The following is a 19,202-nucleotide window of genomic DNA, read 5'->3' on the forward strand; positions in this document are numbered from 1 at the left end:
TTTCCAATTATTCACAATCAAGAGAGTCTAGTAATAAAAATCTGCCCATTTCCCAAAGCTGGTGTTATCACAACAGGCGTGACTGGCTCTGAGTACCAGCAGTGTGTCAGACGCCATGCCCAGCACCTTCTACTCAAGATCTTTAACCCTCAAAATAACACTGCAAGGTGGGTGTTCCAGTTCTACGCAGTACGAAAGTGAGGCTCGGAGATGTTTAAGGGTTTTCACTCAATAAGTGGCAGATGTGAGAATCTGCTTTTTACCTCCCAGCCCACATCTTGTACTTGTCAAACTGATCTTCTTGGCTTTTCTGTGCTGTATTGGTTTTCTATTGCTGTGTAACAAATTGCCACAAAGTTAGCATCTTAAAACATCAGCATTTATTAGTGCAGAGTCACGTAGGTCAGAAGTCCAGCATGGCATGACTGGCTCTCTGCTCAGGCTGAAATCTAAATGTCACCAACTACATTTTCATCTGGAGCACAGGGTCCCCCTCCAAGCCCATTCCTGTGGTTGGCAGAATCTACTTCCTTTACTTCCTTGTTGTTGTAGGAATGAAATCTGTTTTCTTGCTGGCTCTTGGCTAGGGACAGCTGAGCCTCGAGAGACCATTCTTGGGTCCTTTCCCCATGACTGCTCCATCTCATCAACAGGGAACCTCCCTCTAGTCCAACCCCTCGCTCACTTCATATCTCCTTGGCTTCCTCTTCTGCAAATAGTCAGTGAAAACTCTTTGCTTTTAAAGGACTCTTAGGTCAGGCTCATCCGGATAATCTCCTTCTTTGAAGCTGACTGCGTCATGTAGCATAACCTAATTGCAGAGGTAAAATTCATCATAGTCACAGTCCTGGGGAGTGTGTGTGTGCATGTGTGTGTGTGTGTGTTTCTTGGGGGTCATCTTAGAATCCTGCCTACCACACATGCCAACTGTGTAAATTAGTTTACTTATTTTCCTTTCTCCTCTACCATCTGGTGAAAGGGTATACAAGGAGAGATCTGGGGCCAGGGCACCGGGAGGAGAGTGCTGGAGACACTTGAGGCAGGAAATCCATACATCCCTTGATCATGCAAATGATAAACTCTGTGTTGTCTCTGCTGGAGCAAGGCGGTGCTCAGGACAGGGCCCACCCCTTGCGTCCTGATGATGGCCTGTAAACCAGCCCCTGAGGGAAAACTGACAGCCAAGGCAAAGGGGGAAACCAAGACCTCTTGAAACTGCTGTGGCTAGCAGGGGGGCTGGTGGCCCTGAGGAATTTAGGCCCTGCTGAGAAGTGTGTTTGAGATTTAATGAATATTTGGAAAGCAGAGGGAGACTGAGAATAAAAGGCATTATGGCAAATCGCATTATTATTATTATTACATTATAAGTGCTATTGTATTACAAGCACCATTAGGAGTAGCAATTGCTGTTATTATTAAGCAATCCAGCTTCTCCATCCTCAGCATCAGGCTCCACTCCATGTCAAAGGCATCGACAGCTCCATGAATCACCATCTGAAGCTTCCCTCACATTCACAGCCCAGTGGCAAGCCTGAGGCCTGCCCATCCCACTGAAGCCTCCAGCCATAGCTCACGTGGTAGATGCCTCTCCTGTGAATTCCAAAGCTGGATTTTCATCTTGGCAGAGAGTTAAGATAGTCCTGAAACCGTTCCTGATCATATCGCTCTCTTGCTTAAAACCCTTCGGTGTCTGTCTCCCTATTACCCTCAGGGTAAAGTCTGAACCCTGTAACATAACTCAGGTGACCTCCCATTGCCACTGCACACCCCAGCCATACTGAAGGACTTGCAGGTCCCTGAATCTGTCATAAGCTCTTGCTGTTCTGGGGCTCTGCACATGTTGTGGTTTCTCTGTTCATGAAACTCCTCTTTACCTCTTTATCTGGCTGACTCCTGCTCAGCTTTCAGGTCTCAACTTGCAGTCAACTCTCAGCTCAGGAATATCAGCAGCGATTCTGGTAGAAAAGACCGCTTTATACCTGCCGCACCATGTAATCAACCACACTTCAGGACTTGCCCTCCACCTGCTACTAAGTTTAAGCATCTTGAGGACAGGCATGGGGTGTGCTTATCGTTCTATTTCTAGTGCCCAGCATGATGTGTGTTCTCAAGGAGACACTCATGTTTTTGTTGAATGAATGAAGGAATGAGTGAAACTAAGATCTAAAAAGTGTCCAAGAGCTGAAAAACTGTTATGCATATCCCCACCTCCAGCCCCCACCCCCCCCCCAACTGTGGGAACCTATCTGAGAGCCTGATGGCCTCTAGAACACAGCAGAGTCAGCAAGACGCCCAGCCCTTGTGGAGAACCCATTATTTGATCCTGCTGCCAATATGGAGCACGTAAATTAGTAAGGAGCAGAGGCCACTGATTGACAGCATCACTCATCTTCCTAAACAACTCCTTGTACCCCCGATGAGATGGTGGGGCTGGGGGTGCCTGGGATCTCTACATGCCTGATTCTAATGTGTTGGCACCTGGGAAAGGAGAGGTTTAGCACCTGATGTATAAACAGGAGGCCTGATCAGTGAATCCAGATCAGTGCTTGAAGAAGGAAGCCTGCAGAAAAGCGGTAGCTTACTGCAGCCTAAGGGGAGAGCCTGAGGTGTCCACCAGTTCTCATGTCAATTTGACCTACTGAGGTTTCAACTGCACAGTTAACCACACAGTTAATAACTACTTATGTAGCACCCAGAGACCCAGAACAGTCTTGTAAATAAAAAAAATGAAGACAGACCCAGCTGCTGCCGAGGAGGTAAGAGGGCTTTCCACCTGGCCTCTGCCTTCCTCTTCCTGGAAGCATATGACTGAAGTCTTTGTAAAGGTAGTTCTACCCTAATGAGTGTTTGCAGGTGAACATTAATTAATTTAATGAATGTGTATTGAGCACTTGCTAAGCACAAGATATGGTGAAGGGGATAGAGCATTGAACAAGGTGGAATATGGTCTGCCTTTGAAGTCTTGTTTGTGGACTCACGTTGGGAAAGAAAAGCAGAGAAAGGACAGAGTTCCCGGGAGGAAGGGATGTGCATGTCCAGGTTATGGAGGTAAGTGAATACGAAACATGCAGGGAGAAGAATCCAAAGCTGGGAGATTTAGGACCAATCTCCTATTAAATGAAATTCATTGACAGGTATGAATTAGCCTCCCAGCTGCTACTGTCTTCAAAGACCTCTTATACAAAAAGCCATCTCCCAGCCTACACAGACAGCACAGGCTTTGATGCAGATAAATAGACAGACAGGTACCACAGTTAAGTGGGCTCAGGAGGGAAGGAGAGGATGTAAGGGTGCCCAGGAGATTTTGGATTTCTGGTGGCTCCAGGGCTTTCCTGCAAAAAGGCTAAGAGGGGACTTCTGAGACAAGGGTCTGGGGCCTGGTTTCTGCGATGCATTAGATCCCAAGGAGCAGTGAATGGATCTAACTATGAAGAAGAGCCTTGGGCAGGTGAGAGGACCAGGCTGCCAGTGGGGTGAGATGAGGCACAGCCTGACAAGTGCTCCCTTCCTAAATGTTTTCAGTCAACAGCCTTGACTTCTTTCTATGTGGGGTGCACCAGAGTGAACACTGATAATGTAAGTGCATTTATTTCAAATGGCATCTAGTCCTTGGAGAGGTAGCTTTGAACAAACTCGTGGTAAAAAGCTCCAAGTGATGACAGGTGTGTAGATGAGGTGTAATGGGGACATGATTGAGTGGCCACTTATGGAGGCTTGAGTGATGGAGGAGGTCAAGGTGGACACTGAGGAAAAGGTAGACAGGAGTCATAGTATGAAAAGACTTGGCCGGGCGCGGTGGCTCAAGCCTGTAATCCCAGCACTTTGGGAGGCCGAGACGGGCGGATCACGAGGTCAGGAGATCGAGACCATCCTGGCTAACACGGTGAAACCCCGTCTCTACTAAAAAAATACAAAAAATTAGCCAGGCGAGATGGCGGGCGCCTGTAGTCCCAGCTACTCGGGAGGCTGAGGCGAGAGAATGGCGTAAACCCGGGAGGCGGAGCTTCCAGTGAGCTGAGATCCGGCCACTGCACTCCAGCCTGGGCGACAGAGCGAGACTCCGTCTCAAAAAAAAAAAAAAAAAAAAAAAAAGAAAAGACTTATATGTCTAGCCAAGGGTTTTTTGTCCTGTATGCAATAAAGGAGTATTCGGCGAGGGGGAAGTTCATGATCAAATTTGGAGTTTAGAAAGATCACTCCAGCAATAACATGGAGAAGGAACTTGGAGGAGTGCAAGACTAAAGGAAGAGAAACCAGTGAGTCCGTAGTCTAGGACCCAGCTGGTGAGGATCTGATTTGAGGTAGAGATGATGAGGTGGAGGGCAGGGATCAGATTCAAGAGATGTAAAGAAATTAAAATGTCCTCAAATGACAATAAATGAGTGCATACCTGCTTACATGAATGAGATGTGGACAGAGAACATGGAAGTGAAGGATGCATTCTAAATTCTAGCTTGATTGACAGGTGGATCATGTGACATTCACAAACAGGGAACCAAGGGAGGGAAGCAGATCCAAATGGGAAGATAAAGAGTTCAAGTTAAAGAGTGATAAGGTCTTAAGGCTATCTTCCTCCTTTTCAGCTTCATCATAATATTCTAAGAAATTAGAATTGTTTAGTGTTCTCAGGACTCCTGGGGTGAGAACATTTGAAGTTGTCAATCATTAATAATCTCAGGGATGGGGTATGCTCCGACACCACCTCCTAGTGGCCTAGCCTGGTGCTGAGCACACGGTGGGGAAGATAGAATAAGGGAAGATAGAATAAGGGAAGATAGAACAAGGGAAGATAGAACAAGAGAAGATAGAATAAGGGAAGGTAGAATAAGGGAAGGTAGAATAAGGGAAGATAGAATAAGGGAAGATAGAACAAAGGAAGGTAGAATAAGGGAAGATAGAACAAGGGAAGATAGAATAAGGGAAGATAGAACAAGGGAAGGTAGATAAGGGAAGATAGAATAAGGGAAGATAGAATAAAGGAAGGTAGAACAAGGGAAGATAGAACAAGGGAAGGTAGAATAAGGGAAGGTAGAATAAGGGAAGATAGAATAAGGGAAGGTAGAACAAGCAAAGATAGAATAAGGGAAGATAGAATAAGGGAAGGTAGAACAAGGGAAGATAGAACAAGGGAAGATAGAACAAGGGAAAATAGGAATAATCACTGGTCTTTTTTGCCAAGGACCTGGATCTTAATTCCATATCTGTCTTAGGGGCAAGACGTTTAACTCCTGGGTACCTCGGTTTCCTCTTGTACCACATGTGAAAATGAATAAAACCTGTTCTGTCCACTTCCAATTACGGTTGGGAGACCCAAAAGCAGTGCATGAAAGTGCCTTGTAAGCTTCATTCAGCCACATCCGTGGAAGCAGTTGGTGTTATTATGCTCAGTAATAAATTGATATTTCATAAATCACTTTGATGTGGGTGACATGAGGCTGCCAGCCTCCTCTCCCAGGCAGTTAGGGTCCAGGGCCGAGCATGGAGCAGAGAGGATCAAAGGCTGAGGTTTGGGTGAAAGCAGGCAAGACATGAGGGACTGCTGGAAACCCCACTGTTAAGCGGGTTAAGGATTTTAAACACCACTGTTAAGAAGCAGAGCCGGTTCTGGAGTGAAGAGGCTGCAAGCAGGGCCAGTTACAACGCAAATGGGTCCAGGTGTTAACATTCAGAGAGATTTCAGAGGTCATAGAGGTGTTGGGGTGACACCTTTTATAGGTTGCCTGTGGCCCTGGTGGGAAGGGAGCTGTTAAGGTTCTTGGGCTACCTGGGGCTGAGGGCTTTATGCAGACGCCGGAGATAGCCACCTTTGTGGCGTGATCTGGTGGGCTTCAGGAAGGCCTCCGCACACTGCCCTCCTCACTACCTGCTAATGATCCCTGAAAGTACATGAAACATGCATTCCTTGAGCTATTCTATTATTACTTCTAATAATAGTAATAAGGAGTCTGTATCGTGCTTCCAGTCTGCACAGAGCTCTCCTATATATTATCATTTTTGAGTCTCACAACAGCACCGTGAAGTCTTATTTCCCCCATTTTAAAATGAGGAAACTTTTCTGATTAAAAAAGATAAAAATAAAGAAATTAAAAGTTTTTTTATAAAAAGATTGGTTTTTGGAATGTGGGATTTCAGAGAGGAAAATCTAGGTCAAAATGCCCACAGACAGTGTATAATGTAAAATGCCGCGACTCCAGACCCATACTCATTCTTTCCAGCACATTATTCTCCTAACCATTTAATTAAGCCCAGAAGGCAGTTTTTGGTTTCACTGATTTTTCTAGGTGCCAGGGACACAGCAGTGAGTGATACAGTCCATTCTACCTTCCAGGAGTTCACAGGCCAGCGGGGAAGTATTTGAGACTCAAATAATGATGACCATGGAGAGATTTTACTAGGGGTGGCTGAGGCTGCTGGACAGCTCTCAGCAGAAGTTGGCCAAGTTCACCAAGCTGCATTCGACTGCCTGTTTCTCTGAGCCATCGTAGCCACACAAGCCTGCAGTTATACTGCATTGACTTCTAATTCCTTCCCACCTGCTGCACCCTGGTACTTGCTGTGACTCCTTTTCTGGGTTCTTCATGCTGAACAGATGCGATGTGAGGCAAACCTCATCTCTCCCATGTTCTCAGTGAAGTGCTCAGTTTTGCCTGGCACATAGTTGGTGGTCAGTAAATTGTAGTAGTTATTATTAGAATTACTGCTTTCTTGTGATTATTCATGGTTGGAAGATCTGGAATTTCAACTAAAGGCATCTATCTCAACACAAATCGCCACACCAAGCAATTAGCATCTTATGGTGACTTATTTTCTTTTTCGAGACAGAGTCTCTTGTCGCCCAGGCTGGAGTGCAGTGGCACCATCTTGGCTCACTGCAACCTCTGCCTCCCGGGTTCAAGCGATTCTCCTGCCTCAGACTCCCGAGTAGCTGGGACTACAGGCACACGCCATGCAACCACGCCTGGCTAATTTTTGTATTTTTAGTAGAAATGGGGTTTCACCATATTGGCTAGGCTGGTCTTGAACTCCTGACCCCAGGTAATCCACCTGCCTTGGCCTCATAAAATGCTGGGATTACAGGTGTGAGCCACTGCTCCCAGACTTATTTAGCAAAACTTTTCCCATTTGACAAGTAGCTAAGAATCATCTCTTGCCAAGCAAAGAGGAAGAGAAAGAGGAAGGCAAGACCTCCAGGCCAGATCTTTCCTTTTGGCAGGGCCCAGCAGTTCAGGGGGACCAGGAAAAGGGAGGAGAGTGGGGCAGCGCACCCACTTTGGTGACACCAGCAGCATGGAGGATGGATTACACTTGGACAGAAGAGAACTCCCAGGCCATGAGTGCCTGTGTGCCAGGCACTCCTCATGGATTACCCGTGCAAGGTAGATGCTCTTACCCACACTTTACAGGTGAGCACACCGAAAGTTCAGAGACCCGCCTGAAATCAGCCAGCCAGTATGTGGCCAAATGAGGGTTTGAAACCAAGACTACCTTATTTCAAAACTTGTGCTCTTTCTAATACATGCTACTGTTTCCTGATGAGATTGCCACATTGCACCATGCCAAGGGGCACCATTCACATGGTCATCAGTATAAATGGAACCTGGGAGTTGAACAGTATAGTGGCCAGATATTCCAAAATCAGAAGCATGATCTCCATTAAATAGCAGCTATTGCAGAGGAGAAATGACGAGGCCTGGTGGGATTAGAAAGGAAGGGACACCTTCAAGAGACATTTAAGGGATAGATTTGACAGAATTGGCAGTTGACTCGGTGTGGAGTTAAAAAATAAGGAAGTCGAGGCTGTCTCTGAAGTTTCTAGCTAAGGTGCCTGGGAGAATAGTAATGCACTTATTGGTTAGGAAGGCAAAGGGGAAGGGGCTGTTGGGCAGAAAACATCATGGAATGCCACTTCCCCTACTTACCCATTTGGCCTGAGTTAGGAGATGAACTTGATTTAAGGACACCTCCTGGACCTGTGCTTTGGTTTCTTGCTTTTCTACTTCAGGTCAAACACAGAAACTTAATCTGGGTCATTAAACGTTCTTGTGCTTTTAGCTCTAGTTGACTAACCTTGTCCTGTCCCCAGGGTTGACTAAATCCAGCCCCCAGTGACAGGACTTGACTGCTTAGCCCAGCTGAACATGTCCTCAGGGCACTGCTTCTCCCAGACCTCCCTTGCAGAAGCTGCCCACAAGGTCTGCCCAGCCTTTCCCTTATCCCTCCATGTTCCCAGACACCAGACACTAAAGCTATGTGTTTCTTGGCACCAGACCCTGTGTGGTATAAGGCATGGTCAGCCCCTTGCAGCCATGGTAATCTCACAGTTTCACAGGTCCTCTCTTTCTCTCTTCCTCCAACAAAACTACCTCAGCTCTAGGACCTCCACTTGTCTGGGCCATCCCCAGCTCAGCCCCTACGCAGAGCCTGCTGTTGCTCCCTGGCCCAGGTGATGAACAGGCGGTAGACCCACGAAGCTTCCTACAGCTCACGGTGAATGGATGCCTGTTGGTAAACCAGGACATTGGACACGGCACATGTGCTGCAGAAAGTGAGGGGCGCCCTTCCGCGTAGCTCTCAAGCCATTATCCATGAGGCATTCCTTCATCCCCGGGTAACATCCCCCTGTATTCACTTGTGGTTCTGACCTGACCTTCAACTATAGCTATTTGGACCCTTCCATACCATTGTATACACAGATTTGCACACATGTATGCACATGCACACACACACACACACGCACACATGCACACACTTTTTAAAATGTTTTTCATGTGAAAGCCCAGTGATAAGAAAGCAAGCTGTCAGGATTTTTAAAAATACAGTAATGCAATTCACAGATGACAGTCAGTGGTTAGCACAGCTTCTACGCATGTTTTTACACCTTCTGGAGGTGTGACAGGGTGTGCTTGGTGTTAGAGTTGGCCACAGTGAGACCCAAGGCATTAAGATGTCGTCAATCAACTGTCCTCAAAACAGCATTGACCAAACAGGTTCTAGGTATCAAGCACTCTGTAGCTGCAATGTGAAGTTCAAAAATGAGGCAAACATATCTTTACTTCCTGGAAACACACAGCCCTCTGTAGAGAGAGGCCACATGTGTGAACAAAGACTGCAACACGGGGTCTGTCACAAAGCCACCCACACTTTGGAGTCGTGGAAGACCTGGTCCTGGTCTCTGCCCCACCACTTGGCTTTACCAGGTTCCATTTGTTCTGTGCTTCACCCTGGTTCCCTGGTTTGGGACAAATGGGAGTCGACGCTTGTTGGGAGCAGGGACCCTCAGGACTTCCCTTCCTGGGACATTTATAAGAAGAGGATCAACGTCCCCATGAGGACCTGTTCCACCTGAGGGACTGCTTCCAGCCCTTTCTGTCATTGTATGAAGGTTACAACCAGCCAGGCAGTGTGGCTGTGGCGGGGTTGGGGAGGCACAATGGGAGCCTAAGTGAGCCAAGTGTGCATTCCTGGGTAGGACTCAAGATGGGTGGGCAGCGGAAACTGGGTGAACTTTAATCCCTTCCATTCCTGAAATGTGTTAGTTTTATGAAATATCTGTCTCCACAAAATGTCCGCACCACTTGACTTTGGATTTGTAAGAAATGTTTCTCTGAATAGATGTAGAGTAGCACTTCCCAGATTACGTTCTGAAGCATGCTACTGCCAGGCACTCATGGATTTTGGAGGAGGAAAAAAAACCCACGGTCCTGATTTGTTACATGGTCAGTGTGTTTGGGAAATTCAGGGTTAAACAAAATTAAACCAGCTGCTTTGCTGCCGTACTTTTTTCAGCCTTTAATAGGCTAGTGAGTATTATGAATCTTGAAAAGGCAGATATAATGTGCATTGTTTTCCAGCCTTATTTGAGCATGGAAACTTGTCTTCATGAAATTTCTGGAAACCTAATGCCCTGAGGAACACACTTTGAGAAATACTGGCACAGAAGATGTTCATTGTTTGTAAACTAGCAGTGGTCAGCTATTTCTCATGTTCTTTTAGACAATAGTCTAAGTTTAGATAAAAAGAAGAATTTCCTAACTGTAAGGATTCTTAGATACTAGAACCTTAGACTGTCGTGGGAAATGGCAGTAAAAGAATGTGCCCCTCCCCCTTCCTTGTCCTTCCACAGGCTATCCCATGAGTCATTATAAATAGAACAAATTATCAAGGAAACTTCTGGAATCTTTTTATCTTTTTATCTGGTTTGGCCTTTTAAAGTTGCCTATAATTGAGGGATAAGAAGGTAGGAATAAAAAAGCAGGAAGACAGACTGGCTGACTTCTGGGTAGACTGTCTCTAAGTGTCTATAATGAACTCATTCATTCTTACTCCACCCAGGACATGCATTTGAAGGGAATACCTTTCTAACTTAGGTTTCCAAGACAAGTGGAACTGAAGAGGCAGAGAGCCAGAAGCTGCCCCAGAGTTCACTGTGGTCTTTCAGTAGCTGTTGTATTTGCCAAATATGATGCTAAGCTTTGCATGCATCTTACTTGTTCCTTGAAATAACCTATAAGGTTGCTAATATGGTTTCTTTTTTAAAAACGAGTATCTGAAGCCCAGAAGGTTACAGACCTTGCTTAAAGTCATACAGCCGGTGTGGTAAGGAACCTGGATTTGAACACCAAAGCCTGAGTCCACTATATCACCCCAGCTGCCACTGTGAGTCTGTGGACATCCAGGGCCTCAGGGCTTCCTTAAAATGAGCCTCCATCCATCAGGCTATGCATGTGGGGAGAGGATGGAGTTGGGCTGATGTGTCTGCCCACAATGATAAGGAAGCCAGGGAAGAGGACACTTTCCAGCCCCTGCCAACTGTGCCTAGGTTTGCCCACAGCAGTCTGACTCTGCCCCTTGGTTTGCCCACAATAGTCTGGCTCTGCCCCAGTCACTGCACCCTTGCCAAATGAATCTTCTTCTCATTAGCCGTCTGCCCCCTTGTGCCTACCGATAGCCCACAGCACATGGGCAGCTGCCCTGTTAGAGAGATGGGAGATAATATCAGTGTAGGAATCAGCACATTCTCTGGCATGTCCTTGTTCCCCTAATGGGAATGTGGCAGGATCCAAAATACACTTAATCCTTATCCAAATCCACTCTGTCAGGCATTGGTGGCTTCAAAGGAAGCTTGGTACCTCCAGTTTGCACGTGTAAGCTAATGAATCCAGGGTCTGGGCAGGTGAGCTCAGGCCTGCAGCCTGAGACCTTGGCAGTGACTGGAGCTGTGTGGCAAGGATACAAGGGTGGCGCCAGGGGCCTACAGCAGCTAAGTCTTCAGAAGAGGAGACTGCCTGGAGGAAAGCAATATTTCTGCCTGGCCAGAAGGAAAGCCCAAGGCGCTTGCCATCTGTCATGTCAGGCTGAGTGGCTGATGGGCTAGTCCTTGGGTCTGGAACTCCTGTGTACCCCCAGGGTGTGGAGCTGTGTGCAAGGCACTTGGAATGAACATGCAATGATTGTGATTTTTATGTGAAAAGGTGGCCTGACACATTTGAAGGCATCTTTCTGGGAGCAGGGATCAGCGAGCTGAATAATCTACACCCTCTTGGCTGATTTCACTGTACAGGGTCCAGGGAGACCTTGGAGGCCAGGGCTCCGAGCTCAGAGGAGGACACTGCCCCTCTCTATAACTCTAACTGGCCTCGGTGCACTTACACCTGCAGGCTGACTATCACTTGGCCCCACCCGGGTAATTGCATGAGGACTGTGGGTTGCAGGGAGAACTCCTTTGAGCTTCTAAATGTCACTGCCTTAGATGGGGTTTCCCTGACTGCCTCATCTAAAGTAGCAGTCCCTCACCCCAAGTCCCATCCCCCTAGCTATACGAAATGATGATGAATTTGTTTCCTTACTATCTGTCTCTTCCACTAACTGCAGGCTTCCTGAGGGCAGCAAGTGTGTCTCTCTCATCCATATCCTCCATGCCTAGAACCATGTCTGGCACATGATAAATGCTTACATGTTTGCCAAGTGAATGCAAAAATTAGTGGTAAATGAAGGCACCACCCTACCCACAAACCTTCAGGTTGAGGTTCTGGGAAAGCAAACTTGGTTTGGCATTCCTCCGCTGACAGTTCCCTTGGGTTCCATCACACCTAGGACAAAGGGCACATTCGCAAGCCTGGCATCCTCACTCTGATGGTCTGGCCTCTGCTGACTGCCCCAGCTTCGTTTCTCACCATCCCTCTCCCAGGGCCCCTTGTATCCAGTGTGCTAACCCACGCTTCAGGTGTATAAGACTTAGGGTCCTGCTGGAAATGCAAGCTCCTGGGCCTCGGCTCCCCGGATCGGGTTCAGGTGGTGTTAGGTGGGGTTCAGGAATCATCCTTTTTTTTTTTTTTTTTTTTTTTAAATGGAGCTTTGCTCTTCTTGCCCAAGCTGGAGTGCAATGGCACGATCTCGGCTCACTGCAACCTCTGCCTCCTGGGTTGAAGTGATTCCCCTGCCTCACCCTTCCAAGTAGCTGGGATTACAGGAATGCACGACCACATCTGGCTAGTTTTGTATTTTTAGTAGAGCTGGAGTTTCATCATGTTGGTTAGTCTGGTCTCAAACTCCTGACCTCAAGTGATCTGTCCGCCTCGGCCTCCGAAAGTGCTGGGATTACAAGTGTGAGTCACCGCACCCAGCCCTATCATTTTTTAAAAAGGAACCTGGATGATGCTGACGGTAGAATCACACTTTAAGAAGTGACGTCTTCATCAAAGTACAAGTACACCACGGGCAGTTCACTGAAAGGGCCATGTACTTTCTCAGCTCTGTGTCCTTGTATACATGGGGATTTCTGGCTGGAGTAGCCTTTGACCACCCACAGTTCTCCACCCAGAAAATGCCTATATATCCTTCAAGACACAGCTCAAGCATCCCACTTCCCATGGAAAAAACCCCATGTGCCTAGTGCTGCCTCCACTGGGCACATGGCTTTTTTCTTTCTTTCACTAGCTAGTGCATCTTGTGTATACTTGTTTAGAGATCATTCTGCTTTTTTTTTCTCCTCCACGCTCTACTATCACAGTGTTAACTCCCAGAAAAACTGCTCTCATTAACTCTGGACTCCTAGGTCTCAACAGACTGTCTGGTGTTCTCTGGACTAGAATGAGGTACCCAGACGTGATCTACCAAAGTCCATCTCTCACTTCACCCTTTCCTAACTATGTTCTTATTTCTGATGCTGGGTCTTTCCAGGAATTCTCACTCCAGAGAATGGACAGCCTTGTGGATGATCGTGTCAACATCCTGGGATTTTCCATTTTCAACCAATCCCATGCTTTCTTCCAAGAGTTTGCCCAGAGCCTCAACCAGTCTTGGCAGGAGAACTGTGACCATGTGCCCTTCACTGGGCCTGCGGTAAGTACCCGCCAGAGCTCTTCCTGGTGCCCCTTGGCCTCAGCACATCACCCCTCTGTGGACCAGCTCCTGGGCAACACACCCTCCTGGAGTCCAGCCGTCTTCCGCTCCAGTCCCAGCTCAGAGAGGGAGGTAGAAAGTGCGGGAAGTGGTTGCAGGGGGTGATGTTTGGGAAGCAATGAGCTGTAGACAGCGGGGAGAGGGCTGTGTGGAGGTACTGGTTTGTCACTTAGTGATGTCTGCAGGTCCCCTGCGGCCACACTCTCAATAATACCATTGCCGAGAGCTGCCTGAGTTTAGGATCCAAGAATCATTTGGAAGGGCCTTTAAGCTGATCTACTCCCTCATTTTTCAGATAAGGAAACTGAAGCCCAGGCTGTAATGCGATATGGAGTGGGGATGTGGGGGTCTTGTTCAAGGGCAAACATTGAGGCTGTTGCAGAGTGGAACTAGCCCCAGGACTCCTGGCTCCTGGTCTGGTGCTCTGTCCACCCCCTGGCCACTTCCTGAGTCAGGGGTCATCCGGAGTGGCTCCCCTCTGCCCAGTCCCTGTGCTTCCTCTCTGCAGTTCTGGCCCCTTCCGGCATGTGTAACAGGAGCAAACCTTTCCATGGCCATTCTCCACTGAGTTGGATGTTCTTCTCCGTGGGGCAGGCCAAGAATATCTGCTTGTGTACATTTGTTAAAAGGCAAGTTCTCAAGAGACTAGGATTGTGTGGCTTTTTATGCCCTGCCTAGCCCCATTATACACATTATTTTATTTATTATTTTATTTTTAAGAGCTCCACGAGGCAGCCCTTGTGATGCTCACTACAACTTCCTGAGGCAGCTACTATCAGTATCTCCATTTTACAGATGATAAAACCGAAGCCCAGAAAGGTTAGGCAAATAGCCCCGGATCACACAGCCAGTGAGCAGAGGACCAGGACCAGAACCCAGGCCGTATGGCTTTACTGTTTATACTTTTAACCTCCGTGCCACTTTGCATCTCTCTAGGACTGTCATTTCCTTGCCATGCTGTACTGTAATTGAGCCTGGCTAGATGGAAGTACAGTGACGCATGCATAATGACATTTTGGTCAGCAATGGACAACTTATATGATGGAGGTTCCAAAGATGATAATACCACATTTTTCTTGTCCCTTTTCTATGTTTGGGTATGTTTAGATATGCAAGTACGTACCACTGTGTTACAGTTGCCTACAGTATTCAGTACAGTCACATACCGTACAGGTTTGTAGCCCAGGAGCACTACGCTATACCATATAGCCTAAGAGTTTAGCAGGCTATAGCATCTAGGTTTGTGTAAGCACACTCTCTGATGGTCACACAATGAAGAAATTGCCTGATGATGCATTTCTCATAATGTGTCCCCACTGTTAAGCAACACATGTCTGTAGTTCCTAGGTATTTGTTGAGTGAATGAGTGAATGAGTGAGTCAGGCGAAATGATGAGTTATAGATAGAAGTGGAAAAGCATCAGGTCTAGGAGCTGGCGATGGAATTAGGTACACTCCTGGAGTGGGAAATTCTCTGATGAGTTTTAAAAATAGGAGGGATGCCTGTCTTCGATATCTGGACATCCACACACTTGGTGTCTAATTAGTGCTTGGTCAACATGGTGACCTTGGAGGCAGGCTGCGGAAGCCAGGGCCTGGACTTAATGACCTTTCGCAAAACTCTGTGCTTTTATGATCGTGCGGCCTCATGGACATCTTAGGAAGGAAGGGGTAGCTAAGGAGGTCAGAGCTCATGGAAAACTCAGGAAGCTTTGATCCAGGGAATGGGACAGGAGGAGGGGGTTTGAGAAACAGAGTTTCATGAAGGTTTATGGAACCCATCCCAACAAGCTATTTTAGACCTAAAAGAGGCAAAAATCCATGGGAAGGATTGGGGAGGGCAGCTGAAGGAAGGAGTCATGCCCATTAAATGGTTTAAGGGACAGAGAGGGGCATCTCAAAGCACAGTTTCATGTGCAGGATCAGACTCAACCCCCAGCAGCAATGCAAGCCCTGTTCTCCCAGCCGAGTCTGCTGTTCTTATAGTTCTCATTCCAGTATTTTAATAAGTGCTGACCAATTTGAAAGGCTTGCAACACAGTATCAAGAAAGGAAAAAAAAATCTGTCTCTTTCCCTTCAACCCAAGCCTCACCACATTCGGCATTCTGGCCTAGTGAAGTCAATGGTCCTAGGCCCTATTTCCTCCTTCTCTCTAAGGGTGTCTGCCTTTGCATTGATGCTCACATTGGCCACGAGCAGACAAATGAGGGTCCTTCGGTTCCTAGTGGGCTTCTTTGTAAGGATCCAGCACAAAGGCCAGGAGTGCCTTTCAGAGAGCTGTGGGTCAGCGCTGCCACAATTATTCACCAAGTAATTTAATATAACAATCTGTATATGCCAGATGCTGGAATAGCCATTATTAAATATATCAGGCAGCTTTTGCTATGTAAATGCTGTGTAACAGCCAACTCCTAAATCTCATGATACACAATAAATACGCATACAGTACACATTTATAAAGCCCGTGGACCTGTGAATCAGCGAGGGAGCCACTCGTCTAAGCTGGCTCGGTTGGGTAGCTCTGCTGCTCTGTATGAGATCTCTCAGCATGAATGGGTTGGCTAATCCAGACTGGGCCTACTTGGGGCCAGTACCTCTTCCCCTGGACCAGCAGGCCAGCCCAGCATATTCTCATGGTGATGACAGAAGGACAGCAAAGCAAGTAGAAACACAAGGACCTCTTAGTCCTATGCTCCCAGAAAGGCACACACTCATTTTCTTGGCCAAAGAAAGTCACACACACAAACTCAGTGTTAGGGAGTGAGGAAATGTACTCTACCCTTTTAGAGGAAAAAAATGCAAAGGCACATGGTAAAAAGTCTGAATACCCAAATACAGAGTGTGTCTTAGTCCATTTGTATTGCCATCAAGGGATACCCAAGGCTGGGTGATTTGTGAAGAAAAGAGGTTTATTTGGCTCCTGGTTCTGCAGGCTGTACAAGAAGCATGGTGCCGGTATCTGCTTCTGTTGAGGGCCTCAGGAAGCTGAGGCCATTCTTGGTGGAAGGCAAGGGGAGGGAGTGTATGCAGCTCACATGGCAAGAGAGAAAGCCAAAGAGAGAGGGGAAGAGGTGTCAGGCTCTTCCTAACAGCCAGTTCTTGTGGGAACTGGAGTGAAAAGTCACTCGCTCCTGTGAGAAAGACACAAAGCCATTTGTGAAGCATCTACCCCCTTTATCCAGCCCACCTGGGTCACTGCCACATGAGACTTGGGACCAAACAAACCGTGGCAGAGTGGGATGAAGGGCTGGCTCCATCACATAGTCACACAGTGAAGATCAAAGCCACTGTCCTCCAGATGCACCATGCAGGAGCATGGTTCACCTCCACCTCTGAGAAGGTGACTCCTGGGCTTATGTTACTCTCATGGAAGCAGAGGAAAGCCCTGAGTTCTGCCTGCAGAGGTCGGGGAAGGCTTGCCCGAAGAGAGGCCAGTAATTTGCTGCTCATCTGTGTGCAATACACCAGGCAGGGTCCACAGCATCCCAGTGGAGCAGGGGCGCTGTGCTGACTCGCTCAGTGGACTGGAGAGGGTGTCTTGTCATGAGGATGCTGCCCAGGGCCGTTTAAAAGATAGAAACCCTGACCTTGTTTATCTCCTTCCCAGTCCAATGTCAGACTTCCGAAGGCCTCAGCATCTTATGCCCCGCAAGAATGCTTGAGGGGTATTCAGTGAGTGGGGGTGTTCTCTGAGGCTCTCTTGATGCTGCTGGCGGAGAATAAGAGTAAAGATGGCCAGGCGCGGTGGCTCAAGCCTGTAATCCCAGCACTATGGGAGGCCGAGACGGATGGATCATGAGGTCAGGAGATCGAGACCATCCTGGCTAACACGGTGAAACCCCGTCTCTACTAAAAAATACAAAAAATTAGCTGGGCGTGGTGGCGGGCACCTGTAGTCCCAGCTACTCGGGAGGCTGAGGCAGGAGAATGGCGTACACCCGGGAGGCAGAGCTTGCAGTGAGCTGAGATCCGGCCACGGCACTCCAGCCTGGGCGACAGAGCGAGACTCCACCTCAAAAAAAAAAAAAAAAAAAAAAAGAATAAGAGTAAATGGGCTGAGCTGCACGGGCTCAAGGCTGTCTCACGGGACCGTGCGAGGAGCATCTATGTGGACCTCAGGCCTACGCTGGTCCTTGTGCCGGTCAGATTTCTGCGTCTACTTTAGTCAGCTTTCTCTCAGCCAAGCCCCTTTGGTTTTCTTGCCAATAAAATGGACAAGTGTTCTTTCTTCCTGAGGACAGCAGGGCGCCCACCCCACTGGGTTTCACCTCGGCACAGAGCTGAAGACTCCTGTAGCCCTTCCCATGAAATTATCCCACCTTCTCCTATTTTCCTCCTCAGGGCATCCTAGTAACAGTTAAGAGTGGTCATGTAGCCCTTTTGGACAAGTGGGGAAACTGAGGCATGGAAGTACTGGATGGCACACCAAGGGTCCCCCGAGATCAGCACTCCAGTATAACCTGGAGTAGAACCTACATCTGTCTCCTAGTGCCAGAGACCTCCAGCTACTGTCTCTGTGGCCTCCGAGAGGGAAGGGAAGGTATTCCAGACACTCTCATCTCAGCGTGTGGAAAGGAAGCTCACGGCAGCGACAGTAGCAACACACCTTTCTCAAGGCTTCTCACTTTAGCAACCAGCTTTTGAAAAGTGGTGCCTCTTCCTGTCTCTTTGGAGGCTGAGAAATTCACAGCACAAACAGCCCAGCTCTTTTATGTTCTGGGGAGCTGGAAGGCAAGAGGGAGTCAGTTCCAGGAAAACAGCCTGGTTCTGTCCCCGCCATCGAGCGAGCGTTCTACAAAGGCTGCAGCTCCAGCCTCAGTGGGGACGTTCTCTCCTTCTCTCCCTCTTCTCCCCTTCTTTACTCTTTTCCCCCTAGACCTTCCTTTCTGTTTCTCTCTCTCCACACGATGTTCCCCGCTCTTTCTTCACTCTTGGCACTTTCTTCTCTCCATTGCCTTTTTCTCCTGACTTGGATAAGTGTCTCCCGCTATTCCTAACCTTCTGGATCAGTCCACGCCCCCAGGCCATACCTGCCAGGTGGCCAACGGAGCAGCAAATGTGCTTCTGCCTGAGACAATGCAAGCAGAAGACGGGGTGTCGCAAATGGAGACACACACCCGCTAGCTTCACACGCTGTTCCCATTAATCACGCGGCAAAGAACAAAAATCCTGGAAAATCATTAAAATTACAGATGGCTAGATTAAGTAATTAGAATTTAGGCTAAAGCAGATGTTTGTAATTAAGTGTTTATTTCATTGAATAAAATCCAGATTGTAAGAACTATTCCATGAGATTTTAATGGTTCCTGTCCTGGTTTTATATTGGGGGATAGAGTTTAAGCTGCAGAAGTTCAGAGATAAATTGGCATCCGGGAGGATCCTGGGAATCCCGTCATCTGGGGCGTGGAGAGAGATGAGGGTTACAGGTGTGTATTTAGGAGATATTCTTATTTTCATGTCATGAGAGGGGGAAGGAACTCAGCCACAGCTCCCTGAGTCAGAATTGATTCATCTTAATTTATACAGAGCCTTGCATTCCCCTAAACAATTTGCAAACAGCTCAAAAGAAAATAACAATGAAGAACCAAATGAAAATATAAAAACAAGAGAATCGAGGGTTCATTGCCAAGCAACGTTTTGGTGCCAAGAAAGAGGAGAGGATTTTAAATGAGGACTGAGTCATTTGGGGGATTTAGTATTTAGAAGAGACAGGGACAGGAGAAGCAGAGACAAAACCAAGAGGCGTGCACACCCAGATGAGGAGCGGAGGCCACAGAAAGAGGAAAAGGAAATGGAATAAG

At 47.6% G+C, this 19,202-nt stretch overlaps 1 protein-coding gene across 1 annotated transcript in view; it reads left to right on the top strand.

Annotated features, from left to right (window-relative positions):
• The window catches only part of GRIK4 (glutamate ionotropic receptor kainate type subunit 4), a 244,864-nt gene that overhangs the window by 102,580 nt on the left and 123,082 nt on the right, over nucleotides 1-19,202 (top strand). Inside the window, exon 11 of the mRNA XM_033207192.1 lies at nucleotides 13,180-13,341. Within this exon, the coding sequence (XP_033063083.1) occupies nucleotides 13,180-13,341 (162 nt within the window). The remainder of the gene's footprint in view (nucleotides 1-13,179; nucleotides 13,342-19,202) is intronic.

This window comes from Trachypithecus francoisi, unplaced genomic scaffold (assembly GCF_009764315.1).
Source record: "Trachypithecus francoisi isolate TF-2019V2 unplaced genomic scaffold, Tfra_2.0 Lachesis_group8, whole genome shotgun sequence".
NCBI lineage: Eukaryota > Metazoa > Chordata > Mammalia > Primates > Cercopithecidae > Trachypithecus > Trachypithecus francoisi.